Source organism: Siphateles boraxobius, unplaced genomic scaffold (genome assembly GCF_051911475.1).
Source record: "Siphateles boraxobius isolate OS27281-9 unplaced genomic scaffold, OSU_SipBor_1 8, whole genome shotgun sequence".
NCBI lineage: Eukaryota > Metazoa > Chordata > Actinopteri > Cypriniformes > Leuciscidae > Siphateles > Siphateles boraxobius.
In genome coordinates, this window is record NW_027509208.1 from 40,831,284 (window position 1) to 40,849,852 (window position 18,569).

Here is an 18,569-nt window from a genome sequence, read left to right on the forward strand (position 1 = left end):
AATTTGCTCCGGTTGTTGTCTGTTATTTAGATGTCATATTACTGAATTAACATTTGAATTAGCATCATTACTCAAGTGTTCAGTGTCACATGATCCTTCAGAAATCATTCTAATATGATGATTTGCTGCTCAAGAAACATTTCTGATTATTACCAATGTTGAAAACAGTTGTGCTGCTTCATATTTCTGTGGAAACTGATAATTTTTTTTGTATTCTTTGATCAATAGAAAGTTCAAAAGAGCATCGAAATCTTATAATATTATAAATGTCTTTACAGCCACTTTTGATTGATTTAATGCATTCTTGCTAAAAAAAAAGGTATTAAGTTCTTTCAAAAAAGTTAAAGACTTTTAACTTTTAACGTGTCAGTGCATTAAATTTAAAACAGTAATTCCCATAATCTATTGACAGCCTTAATAAAAAATAATAAAATAAAACTCAAATCTGCTTGATTGTTTGCAGTTGTCATGTGATGTGAAGCTGGATCCACGTCCTGAGTATCACCGCTGTATTTTGACGTGGCACCATCAGGAACCTCTGCCATGGGCACAGAGCACAGGTAACACATCTATTATATCTCTTCAGCCTGAGTGACCCACAGATTTACTGACCTGCGTTATATTATATCTCCTTATTCTCTCTTATTTGTCTTTGAGAACGTTTTGGATTCGTCCAGGGGTGCGTTTCGTGAAAGCATCGTTAGCCAACCATGGTCGCAAGTTGCGTCGTTATCAGCATAGTTCAACGAGTCGGTGTTTCCCGAAAACATAGTTGTGTGGTCTGAGAAAAATGAGAAATAGTACTCAGATGCCATGTCCGTAATTTATAGCAAAACATCTAGCATTAATTAAATCTCAAACAGATTCATTAAAAGGAGTTATTACTCCACTCATGCATGATATCATTAATCAACGTGGTTGAACAAGCAATTTGCACAATATGTAACACCCCTCGGCCCTTACTATAATCCTGAGCTTCAGCTTCCAAGGCTTCTAAAGCAATTGTAAACACAGTTAATAATGTTGTCGGTGTCAGTGTTCTTTAGTGGCATTGATCGTTCCATGAAGAACTTTTAACCCTTTCATTCCAAAAAAAGGTTCTTTAGATTATTAAAATGATCTTTACACTAAGAAAAAAATGGTTCTTTAATGAACTGATCACTGAAAGGTTCTTTGGGGATCCAAAAATGTTGTGGGAGTTTATAGCATCGCTTACCTTTTGGAAGCTTTATTTTTAAGGGCCCTATCAAACAGCAAGTGTTTTTTGCTAGTTTCAGCCCGACACAGTTATCATTTTCACATCCTGCACCACGTTGTTTAAAAAGCAAATGCATTTGCGCCCACGAGGCGGGTTTAGGCTCATTGATGGCGCGTTGCTTATTTGAGGAACTGAAATAGACTGAGCCATTGACCAACTGAAACCTGGTCAAAAGTCAATGGTGCAATATTTTTTTGTTTTTTAAAGGGCGCATTAGTAACATGAGCCTATAGGCGGGTCCACAACATGCTTATGCTCTGCTTTTTACAGACACAGTCGCCTTTCTTCGCCTTTGTCGCCATTGGCTTTTGGCTTGCTTATTTGGGCACCTTTAATTTTATATTTAACAATATTATTACAACATTATTTTGCTGTTATCTCTGTAAAGCTGCTTTGAAACAATCTGTATTGTAAAAAGCGCTATATAAATAAATGTGACTTGACTTGACAGGGTCGCGCAGCAGCACACAGACATGCCGAATATTAAAAATAAAAGGATTACAATATAAAAGATATTGTGTACCTAAACCTTGCGCACGAGCAGATCCATTTCCTCGCAAGAGAAGCGTTCAGTTCCCTTTCGAAAGGGAACTCGCACTGCGTCAATGACGCTTTGGGGAACGCCTCAGGCGTGACAGGTGTCTGAAATAGAGTGCGGATCGGGCCGAATTTTTTTGTCCGAGCCCGGCCCACGTCCGACAGAGCAGTAACAGAACCCGACCCGAGCCCGACAGGCATAAAGATATTTATGTCCGAGCCCGCCCCGAGACCGACAGTGAAAATCCCATTTTTTTTCTCATACTAATGACACATGTGCGTTTGTTTGTGTGGAAAGCCTGCTTTTATTAAGCAACTGTAGGAAGACATTCGGAAATGTCAGCAGGATGAGTGCATCAGCGCGCACGGAGAAACAAGCGCACTTAACGCAGGCGCGCATTCACGTGTTTCGGCTATATAAACAAATTTACGCACACAGGAAGACAGATGTTATGGTAATATATTACATGTATTTTAATCACAAAAACGAACGTTTGCATCACGTGAAAGCATCAGGCACATTGGCTACCAACATAATAAGCTGTTTTAAATTTAAAATGTTCAATGCCATATCGCGCTGATGTGACCGAGCCCGACCCGAACCCGAACATAATTTCTAAATATCTGTCCGAACCCGGCCGGGCCCGTCGGGCTTCTGGTCGGGTATCCATCCTCTAGTCTGAAATCGCTATCAAATCATGGCAATCACATTGACCGGAGACAGCCCGTGAATCATGAGCGTGAATGATTAACGTGCGACCTGGAAGTATAAAAGGGCGCCTTGCAAACATGACAAATCATCGTATCGTCTTCAGGGACTGTCTGTTTGAATACGCTACTCAAAGAAATGGTAAGAGAAGAAATGAAATGTACAGCGAGGGCAGATTGCTTTCAGAAATGTGTCGACCCATGCCCGAGGTTTCTGACGCCGGGCGACACACACGAGCTGCGCAAGGGAGGTTCTCGAGGGAGCCCTCTGTGCGAACTGTGAGCGTTTTCCTCTTAAAACGCTCCGCTCTCGTCTGGCCCTCTTCTTAAGTGAAGGGGGTTCAACGTCTGGTCCTCATGGTGCAGGTCCCGCTCGTGCCGAGGCAGACCGGCGACTTGCATCATGGGGCTCCCAGATGGAGCTCGTCGATCACCTTGAGAGGGCTGTAAACCTCTCAGATGATTGGACGGCTGACGAGGGCGAACTGCAGGTCAATGATGAGGATTTTTCACCGACGGCAAAGAGTATAGAAGAACAAGAGGCGAAACTCAATAGAATGTTCCATAGCAACAAACGCGGCCAGCAGCAGCGCTACGCTTCCGCCATTTTGGGGTGAAAGCGCCTCGGCAGTCCACTAGTGTTGATGTGTCGTTCGCGAACGAGCCACTCTAAAAGCCGATTCTTTGAAAAGAGCCGGACTTCCCATCACTATCCACTAGCTTTTTGCAATCGCTATGGCAATATCAGCTCCTTTGTAATTTAATTATTTTTTTAAGTACATTAAAGATCAAATCCAAACTGAATGATGACAACAAAGAATAACGTACAATCACCAGACTAGTCCATCAAATCCCTTTTAACAGTTTATTTCACAGACTTAGACAAGTTTTCTACTTTTTTCCCACAAAACCTTTAGTATTAGCATTACAAACACTAAATTAATACCAACATATAAAAGTAAGTAAAGGACATGCTATATCAGATAATTGGGAATGTTGGACAATATTTTTATATAACAGCATTGTTTTACAGTCAACTGTTTTTTGCAGTAGCTACTATCTTATATTAATGACCGTTAAAGCAAGACTATGTAAACGAAAAAACACAGCCAGTGTCCATCATGTTCTATAAGATCATCATGTTTGTAGCATGATCCAGGGAATTACCCATACAGAAATGTAATATATGTCAATATAAGTAAATTACATATATAGCCTAATGTCAGTGCCCATGTATGTCTGCTGCCTATATGAGAATATATGCAAAATTCATATAAAACACATAGACATATATGAAACAATATAGCAAAAATGGCCGTTTTCATGTAAGTGCCATATAGTTTCCCGTATATGCACATAAATGTTAAATATATGTAGCCTAAGACGCATATATGTATAAATGCATATATGTACTTATTTCAATGCATCAGTATCACATGCATGTATGTTTACATACATTTATTAAATATGTTGGAAACAAGTATGTCACATATTTATACTTAATGTTGTCCAAATATGCGAGAAGCCAATACTATAGTGTAATATGCAGATATATGGTATCATGTAGATGAACTCAAATATTTTCTTCACATGTTTGGACACATAAATGTTCATATATGTTGCAGGCATAGGCTATATTGTGTTCTCAGATAAGTCAAATACATAGATATATGTCATGCTATTTAAAATATAAGTACATATATGGCCATATTACATTTTTGTATGGGTAAAACATACAAAATATATTTCAGGGCTAGTGGAGTTGGTAACTAATAATAGTAATAAATGTGTAAAGTTGCATAAAATGGAAATACTCAATAAAGCAAGAAAAAAACTACCTCAAATGTGTATTTAATGATTGGATTAACTGTTATCTGTGCTGTTGTCAAGTGACTCCAGTTGGAATTTTCACCCCAAAATGGCGGACGTGGTACTGAAGCGCCACCTAGTGGCTGTTTCCAAAAAAGCATCAGAGTTTCGCCTCTTTTCTTCTATACTCTTTGCCGACGGTTTCCTGCAGTTGCTGCTCTTCAGGACAAGCAGGAGATGGTTTATAATCAGGTAGATCCTGAACCCTCTCAGCCACCCTGCACTGTGTATGCAGAGCTTGTGGATGTTGTGGAGCGCGCCGCCGGCAGGCTGTAGCTGCCATGGCAACGCGCTAGAGCTCGCGGTAGGCTCGACGATCGGTTTCTCCCTGGCCATACACCGTCAGCTCAGGTGAGCCTTCCATTTCTTCCTTATCTTCACACGGAGATCGAGAGGGGATGGAAGAACCCATACTCTGCCCGTATTCACAGACATCAGGAGGTTAGTTTCGCTGATGTTAAGGGGATCGCAGAGCATGGGTATGTGTCGATGTCGCCCATTTAACGAGTCGTTTGCGAACTATCTACTACCACTTTGATGGTGGTCATTCTAATCAAAGTAGGCAAAAGGTTGAGAAACCCTGCTTTAGACCATGTACTTACTTAGATCGTTAAAATAGGGTTCAAGTGGCAGAAATTTCATCCTTTTCTTCCTCTCTCGGTCTTTGTCCAGGGAACCAGGTTAGCAGCCGACTCATGAGCATGCGCAGCGCTAACGGACTCCTGATGCTACCTCCCAAAACCGAGCAATACGTGGAGCTGCACAAGGGCGAGGTGGTGGACGTGATGGTCATCGGTCGTCTATGATGACAGACACGGGCTGAAGGACAGAGAGTGACGGGTGGTTCACGGTGCATGTTCACATATCATTGACTGTAATATGCAACGGCACAGCTAGTTTTTATTGATTTGGATAACGCTGAAGTATAGTCAACATCTTGATCACAAAACTAGATACATATGAGAAAAAAAATCTATTATTTCAAAGAAAGAAAAAATATAACTTTTAAATTATAAAATCTAATTATAAAAAGAGATTTATTCTGTATTATTATTATTATTGCATTTTTCTTGTCATTATTATTAATTATTATTATTATATTAAGGCAACTTTATTCTTTTCATTGCAGTTGCTTTGTGTGTTCAATGCTAGATCTTATAGCTGTAGCATTTTAATAGAAAACTGTAGGTGCCTGCCCGGAGACATAAAAAAGAAAAAGAAAAGAGAGAATATTATTTCCCCGTTTTGACGTAAAAACAGACAAGTAAATGAAAAATGACTGCTTTCGTTTTTTTCGGACATGGGGAAGAACACAACAACTTGAAATCCGGACTCTGGAGGGTGGCACTTTTTGTCTTACGTGTCATTGACGTGACACTTTTACTTTTCCTCCCATTAGTAGGCATCATTATGACATCACAAAGAGCTTTGCTTGTCGTTTATCTCGTGAGTCTTGTTTGTGTGCGCAGTGCCAAACGCGTGGGTGCACGAAGGTCGTGCCCGGGGGAACACGGGCCTGGTCACCCAATCCCTGAAGCTTCCTTATAATCACATGACCTGGTGTAGCCCCGCCCCCCTCCCCCAGGGGGTGGAGTCACAGGCGAACATTTTATTTGAATATACTTTAAAAAGAGGAGAAAAAAACAACAACAGCTTATTTAAGTGCTGACTGCCTTTTTAATCAACTACACAAAAATGTACAGTAAAAAAAGAACAATTGAATTGTACAGATAAATGTGACCAGCACTCCTGCGGAATATGACCAAGCAATGAGGAGACATTGAACAAATCTGTATAATAACATTTTCTGTAATGATAAGAACCTAATGAGAGAGACTACAATAATAAAATCCTTGATCATTATATAAAAATAGCATTGTGGAATTTTCTTGTAATAAAATGAATAAAAACATAATTCCTTAACGTGTGTGATTATGGTCTACTAATTCACCAGTGCATTCATTCACTAATTCTGCAGTGTTTTATATATCTAATTTTTAATGTGTGTGTTTTTTTTACAGTTTCATTATAAACTTGGAATATTTTAGGCACAAACAAAGGTGTGTGTGTGTGTGTGTGTGTGTGTGTGTGTGTGTGTGTGTGTGTGTGTGTGTGTGTGTGTGTGTGTGTGTGTGTGTGTGTGTGTGTGTGTGTGTGTGTGTGTGTGTGTGTGTTCATTATTATATTATATTATATTTGTAAATTACCAAAAAAGCATATGATTGGATGGATATAGTCAATTTGCAGAAAACATTTAATAAAAATTAAGTAATTTAATTATTATTGAAATTATATGCTTTTGTTTTGTAGGTCATTTGTTTTTTTTTCTAAAAATTAAATTAAGGTACTGCTTCTTAATCGCACTTCATTAAATCATATGCTTTTTTGGAATATTTATATATCATTTTATGTTCAATTTTTTCCTCAAAGTGACTGCATCCATCCAATCATATACTTTTTTGGTTATTTAAAATTTCCATTTTTAAATGATTGGATGGATACATGCAGTCAATTTTAGGGTAAATTTTTGAAAATTAAATTATTATATATAACTAAACATTTAAAAATATATTTCTTTACTTCAAAGTTATTGCTCCAAAGAATTTAAGATTTAATGTCAATTTGTAGTCTACACCATATGATATGGGTTATGAAATTTGGAAAATAAAAAGAACCGGATGAATTATATCAGTAGCTGCAGAATCAGAGCGTAATTGTAGACGTGATGATGATGATGAAGATGGGATAACACCTGCATGCTCAGTCTCGTGGCGCTGACGGGTTTAAATGAGATTACTGAACTCATGAAGTCACAGCTGATCAAGTTTATCCTCGGACACCTGAGCTGTGGACACTCACACTTCTACTGGACCTCAGTGAAAACACCACTGGAATTATCACTCTATTGACCTTTAACAGCTGAGGGAGACCTGGGACTCCATGCACACAGTGAGTAATAGGTGTCGTTTTGTTTGCGTTTATAAATAGTCATTTACTTTTATGATTGCGTTGCTTTCGGTTCATGTTGGGCTGCTGTAGTTTAGTATTTAGTGACTGAAAGGTTCAAACGTACAAGACAGTACTAGAGGAAAGACGTGCAAGAACATTTGCTGTTATATAAGTTTATCTAGTCGGACGCATTAGTGGCGCTTAAAAGCTCGATTACTGCTGGATTTATGCTAGAAATGGTTGCAAGTAATATAATAACTCCATTAAATAAAATGATCTGACCAGAATTAAAAATTTCACTCAATCCCCTGCAAAAATGTACTATAGGCCTAGTATCCGCAGTTTCTGCGGAAATAGCTTCGCTTTCTTTGTCATTTTATTTTTTTACTTATTTAATTCATTTATTATGCTTTTAGTAACTGTTAGATTGTGTTAATGTTTGTAAGGATGTTTGGTCAGCATGAAGTTATTTATAGGTGACTGTTGGTTTATTAAGTAGATCAACGGTCCTGTAATTAGATGTTATTCATCTAGATTGACATTGTGTTTTAAGGTTTAAAAGATACATGAACAAAACAGATGTCCATCTGAATTATCTTTAATGTGTGTGTGTGTGTGTGTGTGTGTGTGTGTGTGTGTGTGTGTGTGTGATTCTGAAGTTGGCACTAAGTAATCTCAGATGAACAGATGGTTGATTTTCACTGCCACCTGTTACTTTAAACACAGCTGAAGGTCTGAATGTGTGTGCTGAAACCTGATTGGTTCCTTCAGAGGAAGTAGATTTCTTCAAAAGTTGTGAAAGTTGCTTGTATTGTGCAGTTTAGTGGCGCCAAAATTACACACTTAACCTTTAAAGGGCTCATATCTTCAGAAATCAAATTCTCCTTGATCTTTTGAGATCAAAGAGTTTCTAATGAAATCTCATTACATAATCGTCCAAATCCAAAACAAGTTAGTTTTAATAGTAAGCATATAGTTTTATGTCATATATATATAAATGGTGTCCGAAAGTGAGCCAGCCTAGGAAAACTGGGACCTTCAAATAGGCTATTATTAAAATGCTTATTTTGTAAGTGATAACGCAATGAAACATACCAAATTGTGGCAACATCATTTCGGCAAGGCTGTGTCATATAAAGAATTTATGAACACATGCAAAAACAAGAGAGAACCAATGAAATATTAATATTGTAGTCAACTTAAGCTTTTTGCTGTGAGCTTTTTGTTTTACTATGCATTTTTTTTTCATAGTAAAATAAAACCTGCAGCTGTAGTTTACCAAATAATTTTGTCAGATAAAGAAGTTTAGTTTAGTGTTTTGTTCTTCCCTCATACTATAGTTTAAGTATACGTTTAACCTAAAAAAGTTTAAATATTAAAAACAAATTTGCCTTCGGACATCACTTTTGGCCGCTACTGTACAGTATGTGAGTATATATTGTTTCAGGGTATGACTGTCTTGTGCTCTGAACTCTTGTAGTTTATTGTGTTGACCTTCACTATAAAACAGCCATGTTAACGTTACACGTGAACGGGGACATGACGGAGGACAGAGACATGGACGGTCCTGACAAACTCATCACTCAATGCTGCAGTGACCAGACGGGACAATCCCAAAACAGTCCAGAGATGATGGAGGAGGAGGAAGAGGCTTTTCAACAGGAAATGGATGATCTGAACTCTTCCTCGGGTCAGGAATTGACACAGAGCAGCATTGAGAACAACAATCATCCCTTTTTTGATGCGATGGACGTTGTCAAGTCAAGCTCAGAAAAGGAAACTACAACAGGTGAGAGACATGTTGAACAACCTGCAAATGCATCATGTTCAGGAGTGATCTGGAATAGTCTGAAAGAGCTGAAGTAAAAACTTGGGAAATTAGCAGAATTCAGTCAGTTCTAAAGTAATAAGTACAGATTATTTTACAGGCATACACTGCCATTCAAAAGATTTTATAAAGAAATGAATACTTTTACTTAGCAAGGATGCATTAAATGGATCTTAAGTCAAGTTTTATTTATAGAGCACAAGTTTAACACAACTGTAGTTGATCCAAAGTGCTTTACAGTACTATAAAATAAATCAATAAAATAAAATAGAGAAAAGTAGGAGAAAAAAGGAGGTAAAAATCAAGTATCAAAATCATTCAGGGTATATATACATATACAAAAGTGACAAATGTTACAGAATATTGCATTACATTATTCTGTATGAACAGAACCTCAGTTCCTGAGGTTCGCTTTCGGGGGCGAAGCGTTCCAATATCGAGTTCTTCCGTTCGGCCTAGCTCTCTCCCCTCACACTTTTATAAAATGCATGGATGCAGCTCTAGCACCCCTGAGGCTCGAGGGCGTCAGGATGCTCAATTACATCGACGACTGGCTGATTCTGGCCCAGTCGTGAGAGCTGGCGATTCGGCATCGAGATGTCGTCCTCGCCCACATCCAGAGTCTGGGGTTGAGACTCAACACAAAAAAGAGTGTGTTGACGCCCTCCCAGAGGACTACGTTCCTGGGAGTTGTATGGGATTCCACAACGATGCGGGCACAGATGTCTCCTGCGCGCGTGGAGTCCATACTGGCGATGGTCTCCAGAGTGAAGCTAGGCCACAACCTCACTGTGAAGCAGTTTCAGAGACTGCTGGGGCTCATGGCAGCAGCGTACAACATCATACCTTTTGGCCTGCTACACATGAGACCCCTACAGTGGTGGTTGAGAGCCAAGGGGTTTTCCCCGAGGGGAAATCCGTTCCGTATGATCAGGGTAACGCGCAGATGCCTTCGTTCCCTTGTCATATGGAGGAAACCTTGGTTCCTGTCCCAGGGACTGGTGCTGGGAGCATCCTGGGAAGGGATCAGCCTACTTTTAGTAGCATCCCGCTGGCCGACCCGGATATGGTTCTCGGACATTGTAGCACTGCTGTCTCAGGCAGGGGGCACAATATTTCACCCCCGGCCAGAGCTGTAGAACCTCTGGGTCTGGCCCCTGAGGGGGCTCGGTACCTAGAGGCTGGCCTGTCAGCAGATGTTGTCGAGACCCTACTCCGCTCCAGGGTTCCTTCCACCAGGAGACTGTACAGCCTAAAGTGGAATGTGTTTTCCACTTGGTGTAGAGAGCGTGAGGTGGACCCAGTTAACTGCCCAGTGGCTTCAGTGCTGGAGTTCCTCCAAGATCGTTTCTCCGCCGGTCTTACCCCGTCCACACTTAAGGTGTATGTGGCTGCGATTGCGACTTTCCACTCGCCTATAGGTGCTGGGCCTTTGGGAAAGCACCATATGGTTGTGCGTTTCCTCCGTGGGGCTCGGAGGATGAGGCCTGCGGCTCACTCCAGAGTCCCAACTTGGGACCTGGCGGTGGTTCTTGAAGGGTTGGCTGAGGCCCCCTTTGAACCACTGGAGTCGGCTGAGGCAAAGAACCTGATCTTCAAGGTGGCCTTTCTCCTTGCCATCACCTCTCTGAGGAGAGTGGGGGATCTCCAGGCCTTGGCTATAACGCCAACTTTCCTGAAGTTTGCCCCTGGCGGTGTTAAGGCCATCTTACATCCTAGGCCTGGCTATGTGCCCAAGGTGCCGTCTAGTGCGGCACGGTCAGTGGTTCTTCAGGCCTTCCATCCTCTACCTCATGGGACGGCGGAAGAGGGGAGACTTCACCTGCTCTGCCCAGTCAGAGCCCTAAGAGTTTATTTGGAGAAGTCTTCTCAGTGGAGGAAGTCAGACCAGTTGTTGGTGTGCTTTGGTTCACCCAAGAAAGGGCTGCCTGCATCTAAACAGACAATAAGCAATTGGATTGTCCAGGCTATAGCCACGGCTTATCAGGTGCGCAATTTGCCTTCACCTATGGCCGTGAGGGCGCATTCCACCAGGAGCATGGCCTCCTCGGTGGCCCTCCTTTCTGGCCGAGAAGGGAACGAGACACTGCGTCTCGTCGCCACACCTATCACGGGCAGAGCGCTTGCTTCAGCGCAAAAGAGCTAATGTGTGTGTGTGTGCCGGCGTCCCTTTGTATCTTCCGGGTATGCCGTCATCTACTACGTCATGACGCAGCACCAATCAGGATTGGACAGATTTCATTCATGCTTCAGATACGCTACACTGGGGCATTCCCCATCGTGTCGTCACGATGACGACGCAGTGTCTCGTTCCCTTCTCGGGGAACAAGGGTTACAGTCGTAACCAGAGACGTTTTCAAAGTTTATAATAATCAGAAATGTTTCTTGAGCATCAAATCATCATATTAGAATGATTTCTGAAGGAGACTGGAGTAATGATGCTGAAAATACAGCTTTGATCACAGGAATAAATTACATTTTACATCATATTCACATAGAAAACGTCACAATATTTCACAATTTTGACTGTATTTTGGATCAGCTAAATGCAGCATTGGTGATCAGAAGAGACTTCTTTCAAACGTTACACAATCTGACGACCCCAAGCTTTTGAACGCTAGTGTAGTTCAGCAGGATATCTCTATCACACGTGATTGTAGAAACTCCAGAGACGGTCTCACCTCTGTACTCGTGAGCAAGACTCTTAACCTCGGCTTGCTCAGGATTGTCCCTATAAGAAGTGCACTGCGCATCCCTTGGGATATAATGTCTGCTAAATGACTGACGACTTACTCAACACAAGATTATGTTGACTGGTGACAAATGTCAAAACTTCATTTCACAATGTGGATTTGAAAGTGAAATTAATGCAATAATTTTTAGGCAGAACATGGTATATAGCATGTAAATATGTGGCACAGTAAAAATCCTTGAAGGTGAAGTGTGTAATTTTTGATATAATATTTTCTTTTGTCTTGTTTTATGGACATCAAGAGAAATGTAAGAAAAAATGGGGTTTAGGAAATTAATCTTGTTTTCCCTTTGAAATTATTTTTGACCCAGTTGTCAGATGTTTTTTCTTGCTTTCAGTCAAAAATATATAATGTGGCCATGAATTTATAATTCGTTCCCACAACTTACTAATAAGTCGGCACGTTTGACTAATTAATTCGCTCGTTTTAGGTGAATTGTGTGCACATTATAACAATTTCTTTCCCACGTTTTAGTTAAATCGTGGCCATCTTGTACTAATTTGTTCGCCAAATGGTGTCTGCTCGCTTACCTCTCTGGCGCGCGCGGTTTGAAGCACAATATCTGTCTCGCATGCACGCTCGCTCTAGATAGATTACGGGATATTTTAACTAATTTGCCGTATAACTAGTCGATCACGAGTGGCTCAACAGGTAGATATATAGATAAACTCATCTTTCAGGCATTTGACCGACCGGGTTGACGCTTCAGCGTGAGAAATCGGGGAGTGTGGCGTGAGAGCGTGAGAATTGGGTCAATTGCGTGAGTCTCACGCTCAATGCGTGAGTCTCACGCTCAATGCGTGAGAGTTGGCAGCCCTGAAGACATATAAACAACATTAAAAGCTTGATTTTCACCACAGGAGGACTTTAAGGAAATGCATGCAGTGCATTGAAAAGCTCAGAAAGATTGTTGTTGTATCAGAGACCTTTAAAAACTTGTCGTTTTAAAAATCCTTATTTAGTCATTTAGAAGTGACTGGAGAAGTCATTGAAATGCATTAGTTAAAGGTGCAGTGTGCGATTTTTAGCGGCATCTAGTGGTGAGGTTACGAATTGCAACCAACAAAAGTTACGGTGGCCGACAGGAAAATATGTCGTCGTCTGAGACAGCAGAGAGTAGCCAGTTCAGCAATGTAGTTTCTTTACAAGGATAAATTAATAAATTATGTTTGCTTAATTATTCAGTAAAACTGAATCTTATTGCGAATATTATTGTTACTTGTTCATCATTGTGTCAGTGTTTTATTCGCTGAACTAAGCTTGCTTCCTTGCACGAAGAGCAACATAGTAACGAAACGCGTTTGTCCGTTTAGGGCCACTGTAGAAACATGTCGGCGCATTTCAATGTAAGGGAACCCGCGGTGTGTGTAGACAGAAACTGCTCATTCTAAGGTAATACAAATATAACGGTTCATTAAGTAAGGTCTTTATACACCATTGAAAACTTCTTTTTCAAGGTAGTGAGGAAACGCGCTCTGTAGCGCTGTGTGTTTGCTGTCAGCTACGCTAGAAAAATGACCACACAATATGTCGACCTCCATAGAAGGGGGAGCCCGCGGTTATGGAGATATAAATGTCTCATTCTAAGGTAATAAAAACATAACGGTTCATTATGCAAGGTCTTTATACACCACTGAAAACATAGTTATGGATCTTATATTGCGTTTCTGTCAATAGATCCTCAGAAATATTACACAATGCACCTTTAAAAGGCATAGGAAACCAAGGTCTTTTTTTTGTTTTGTATCATAATCATAATCAATGGTGTTTCCCCCTGCGTGTTCCCAGAGCTGGAGGATCTGCTGGACTCTCTGCAGTGTCTTCATTTGTGTCTGACTGATGCGGAGAGTCAGGAGGACCTTCATCTGCTGGTGGAGCTCCTGCTTCAGAAAGACTTCCGGCAGGCGTTCATCATGCACCGCAGCGTAGCTCTCGGCATGAGACGCCTGTGCCCACCGTACCCGCTCACCACACACGCACAGCAGCTCCGAGACGAGGTACCACTCACTCTACTCCTCTGCGTCACACTGGCCATGTATTGGAGTAGCTAGCTCAGATAACAGGGGACGTTATGCTTCCCGTAACGTTAATAGAAAGTTTGTTTAAAGGTGCTCTAAGCCAGTGGTTCCCATCCTTTTTTTGTCTGAGACCCCCTTTTTCCCAAGAAAATATTTTAGGGCCCCCCTTCACATTTAATGATATTGTCGCTCTTGTAAGCTTGCAGCAAGGATGAAAAAATGTTTTGTTTTTAAACAAACAGTATGTTTATTACTATAACCAGATATGTTTATGCACAAATAATAGCGTATAATATTGAAAGTACTATAACAAAAACAATTTAATTTAAAAACGTAAGCCTAGGAGTGGCCTATTAATTGGCCCTATTTGAAATGCAATAACAAAAATATCAGTATTCACACTGGTGTGTAGGGAAAAAATAATTAAATATGGGCTATTACAAACTGACTGGTGTCTGGGACCTCGTTGAAAACACATTTTTTGGTCAGCCAGGGGATCGTGAATAAAATGAGCTAATGTAATAATGTAATATGATCGTTTGGCGCTCTAGCGATTAATAAACATGCGTTTATTAACCCTTCGGAGTCTTGGGCTATTTTGGCCGTTTTTGAGTACTTTTATTTTTTTTTAATTTTGCGACATAAACAAATGTTTACCATACCAATGTTTGGTATTATTTTTTTCAGCACAACATCACCTATATGACCAGACAATTAGTTTTTCACTTTGATGTACTGTATCAACATACTGGACCCAAAATCACACAAAAAACACAAAATCCGAATAGAAAAATTATAGCTTTTCTACTACAAAAAACACAAACATGCTCAATGAAGCATTTTAAAAGGTTTAAAATGTAAACACAAGTTGTAAATGTCAACATATACAGGCACAATTCAGATATAATCAAGCTATATACAAAAAAAAATATGATTTACAAAAAAAACTGGTGTAGCCATAGGCTTTTTTTCTTTCTTTTTAGCTCAGCCACTTTGTAAAAAATGTTGTGCACACAATTATTCAGAGAGCTATATTTAAGCCCTTGCATACCCAGAGTATGAGGGTTACCAAATAGTTTAAATACAAAATAAAAAATTTAAAATTGAGATAAAAATTTAACTATATAATCACAAATAGGAGGTGTGGCAATAGGCGTTTTTTCTTTACTTTTTTGATGAGAAACTCTACAAAACACTTCATGTACAATTACACAGATAGCTAGATTACAGGGCTTTCATTCCTTGAGTCAGAGGGGTTCCTCATTAGTGCAAATATACCATACAAAAGGTAAAATTAACACAAAATCAAACTATACATACAACTATTTACAAAAAATATCAGGTGTTTTTTATTCAATTTTATTTTTTATCTGTGCCACTCCTTAAAACAGTTTATCTAAATCTACTCCTAAAATACCTAAACCACTCCTAAACTACGTAAACTATCTACACTACTCCTAAACTACTCTCAAAATCTACTCAAACTCTTCCAAAAACTAGCAATAATATCTCTCTATACATGATATATATAACGTCTCTCTTTGTCAACTCCGTAAATCCTCTGCCTTTTTAATTTCGCGTCTTTGCTCAGTTGGCTCCTCCTCCATTCCCTAAAACGTGCAGCCTGAAGAGCAGAGTCAGCAGATTCACACATTTTTCTCCGTTTTGTTTTATGACAAAAACTGACGAAGTTATTAGAATAAATGCAACGCCTGTCGCATCACATCTGGCGTTCTTTTACGAACGCGTCAATATTTTTTTATATAAAGTTTAAATGATCATATCTCCGTTTTTACTTGGTTTATCAACACAAAACAAAAAGTAAAATAGAATTTCAAGCCAGCACTTTCGACAGAAGTGGACGGCAGCGCTTAACGTGACTTTGTTTTTATGCTTCAACGTCTTAAACTGGTCATGTAACTTGATCACGCCGGCGTGATCGGCGACCCCGAAGAGTTAACAGAATAATGCGTCTTGTGGAAGAACATTGTAGCCGGAGCTACTTCACTCTGTTTATGTCTATGAAGATTATTACGTATTATAGGTGTACCATAGTGACTCAGGACAAGACAAAAACACGGTTTGGAAAATGGATTCATGATGTACTCGCTCATTATATAAATTTAGTAAATTTTGAACACAAAAAAAGTTACGGACTGCTGCTTTAATACATTCGCATACGATTGTCGCATTTCGCCCCCTAGTGTCAGTCGCACAGAACTTTGAAATTGGTCGTGAAGCAACCGTTACCCTCGGCTATTCACAATGGTAAAATTAATGATTTTTATTAATGTAATGCATGCATGAATATATCCACACAAAACAAATGACCCTCAATACATCTCAAATAAAAACATAGTAGATTTTATAGAGCTAATCAATATTATTATTGATTTAATAATTATAAAATATTTTTTTCTTCCATAATTATTAATAACCGACATTTTACAGAAATAGTGTTTACAGAATAACATTAAAGAGTTAAAATATTGGTAATTCTAGCCTCATGCTCATAGTTTCGTGTATAATACATCACATACGGTCTAGCCGCAGAAGTTCAGATATTTCAACGTATCCAAAGCTCAAATCGGATCCGAATTTTCCGCATTCGCATATGACCGGAACTCCCCGCAGCTCCCGTACGACTCTCCATTGGAAATTAATGACTTCCGGTCCGACGGCTGTCGTTTGTCGTGTGCAGTGGAGAGGCGGCTTCACTGTTCAACACTTTTCAAAATATGACGCGACCCCCAAACAGCTCGCTGAGGCCCCCTTGTGGACCGCGACCCCCCTGTTGGGAACCGATGCTCTAAGCGATGTCGGGTGTAGGGTTGTAACGGTATACCGGTATGGCGGTTTATCGCGATATTGACTTGTACGATTATCATATCGTGAACATTTGCTTATCCACGGTTTTGGAAAAAAAATTAAAGCAGATCTCAAATGCGCATATGCAACTTATTTCCACTTGACTACTCCACCTATACATGTGCACTGGAGAAAATGTCTGAGACTGAGGCTGCGAATTCTTCGAAAAAAAAAGTTAAAATCTGCAGTGTGGGAATATTTTGGGTATCCGAAAAACGAACGTGGGTTTTTCCTTGAAGATTGATATCCAGTTGTGTCCAGAAATATGGACGAAGAGTGGCTGCAAAATGAGGAAATATGTCAAATATGTTCTCCCATATTCGCGAACACCTTCCCTCCCTGCAGATAAAGCTCCATTTATAACTTAAGGCCGTATTATTTACATGTTGCTGAGGGAATTTACAATATAACGCAGATGTCACGTAAAATGCGCGATTTGATAGATGGATGAATAAATCTAAAATATAGCTGTGCAATAAATAAAATCGCTATATGAGTGTGTCTATTAAACAGCGCAAAAAACTGTAAATCTATATTCTGCTTGTTCAGCGTGTCTGTGTGAATGAGCAGCACCGTTTCACCTAGTATATACTCAAGTATGTGGGACGCTCATGGTGTTTAAAGCGTCTGCCGTCTCACTCACTATATAAGGACGTGAACACATGAACATATCCAGAGCTGCTCTGAGAGAACTAAATGAGCATTTCATAATTTTGTTGAAAATAATCATTGTCAAATACACTCTGACTGAAACTCATAGGAGTTTAGTACAACCTGTCAAAATTAAAATTATCTTAAATAATAATTAATAAATTAAGAATTTTATTAATTCAATTGATCAAACATGTTTGTTCAAATGGGAGATCTGCAGGTTTATTTTTTCTTTCTTATTTTTTCAAAAGGTAGATTAAAAAAGTTTGTTTTAATAAACCATATGTTCAACCAAAAAACCCTATCAGTTTTCATTAATTTAAGGTTCATTGCAGCTGATAATAATAATCATTGTTTAATACCGTGAAACCGTGATATTTTCTGAGACTATTATCATACCGTGAAAATCTCATACCGTTACAACCCTAGTCGGGTGACGTCACTTCTTGTTGATGTTTAAAGTATTGTCAAACAAAACGGATTAGGCTAGCTCGACCCTTCCTCCTCATCCGCGCACTAACCCCCCAAATCCTTCTTGTTGGTTATTGGCTGGAACAGTTTGTTGTGTTTCGTGGTGCGGGTAAGCCCAGTTTGTTTTTGTTGCCGTGTGTGGAGCCTGGGGTGTCTGCAGAGACCGCGTTTTTTTTACAGTGGGTTCAAGGGACAGGTAGCTAGCGGATCGTGAGGAGATGTTTGCTTTATGTGACAAAAATGTTTTGGCCTAAAAAACACGTGACATCGCTTAGAGCACCTTAAAGTTAATATTTTCTTTTAAAGGGGCTATATGTAAGAATTTTCACAGATTAATTGCTTTTTGTATTGCCAACAGCATGTAACGAATCTTAAAAAACGAGACCTTCCCTGACTTCTTAGGTTGGCTAGTCTGACCTGGTTTTAAGTGAAGGACTCGGGCCGGGAAAATCCAAAGGGTGTGATGTTGATGCGCGCAGCCGAGAGCCTCTTTTTCGTTCTGACAGATGAAATGAATGCTTATACAATGTTCAGGATAATGCCGAACGAGCTGTTCTGTACTGTGATGTCAATGTGTCTTACAAAGTAACCTGATTAATTCAAACTAAAGTCTCACACAGCCAGATCTATACAGTCTATAGTTTCATAACTACTTTATA

At 39.7% G+C, this 18,569-nt stretch overlaps 3 protein-coding genes across 15 annotated transcripts in view; 2 read left to right on the forward strand and 1 right to left on the reverse strand.

Annotated features, from left to right (window-relative positions):
* The window catches only part of gphnb (gephyrin b), a 122,134-nt gene extending 115,839 nt beyond the window's left edge, over positions 1–6,295 (forward strand). For all 10 annotated transcript variants that reach the window (XM_077219504.1, XM_077219506.1, XM_077219507.1 and 7 more), the window contains 2 exons: positions 464–560; positions 5,045–6,295. In XM_077219504.1, coding sequence (XP_077075619.1) covers positions 464–560; positions 5,045–5,178 — 231 coding nt within the window. In that variant the 3' untranslated portion in view covers positions 5,179–6,295. The remainder of the gene's footprint in view (positions 1–463; positions 561–5,044) is intronic.
* Positions 1–18,569, reverse strand: part of atp6v1d (ATPase H+ transporting V1 subunit D) — a 159,591-nt gene that overhangs the window by 86,418 nt on the left and 54,604 nt on the right. The gene's annotated exons all lie outside the window — the stretch shown is intronic.
* Positions 7,119–18,569, forward strand: part of pals1b (protein associated with LIN7 1, MAGUK p55 family member b) — a 55,404-nt gene continuing 43,953 nt past the window's right edge. For 2 of the 4 annotated variants that reach the window (XM_077219491.1, XM_077219494.1), the window contains exons 1-3: positions 7,119–7,321; positions 8,832–9,110; positions 13,691–13,899. In XM_077219491.1, coding sequence (XP_077075606.1) covers positions 8,834–9,110; positions 13,691–13,899 — 486 coding nt within the window. In that variant the 5' untranslated portion in view covers positions 7,119–7,321; positions 8,832–8,833. Of the gene's footprint in view, positions 7,322–8,801; positions 9,111–13,690; positions 13,900–18,569 lie in introns of all 4 variants that reach the window. The other 2 variants (XM_077219492.1, XM_077219493.1) reach the window with 2 other exon arrangements.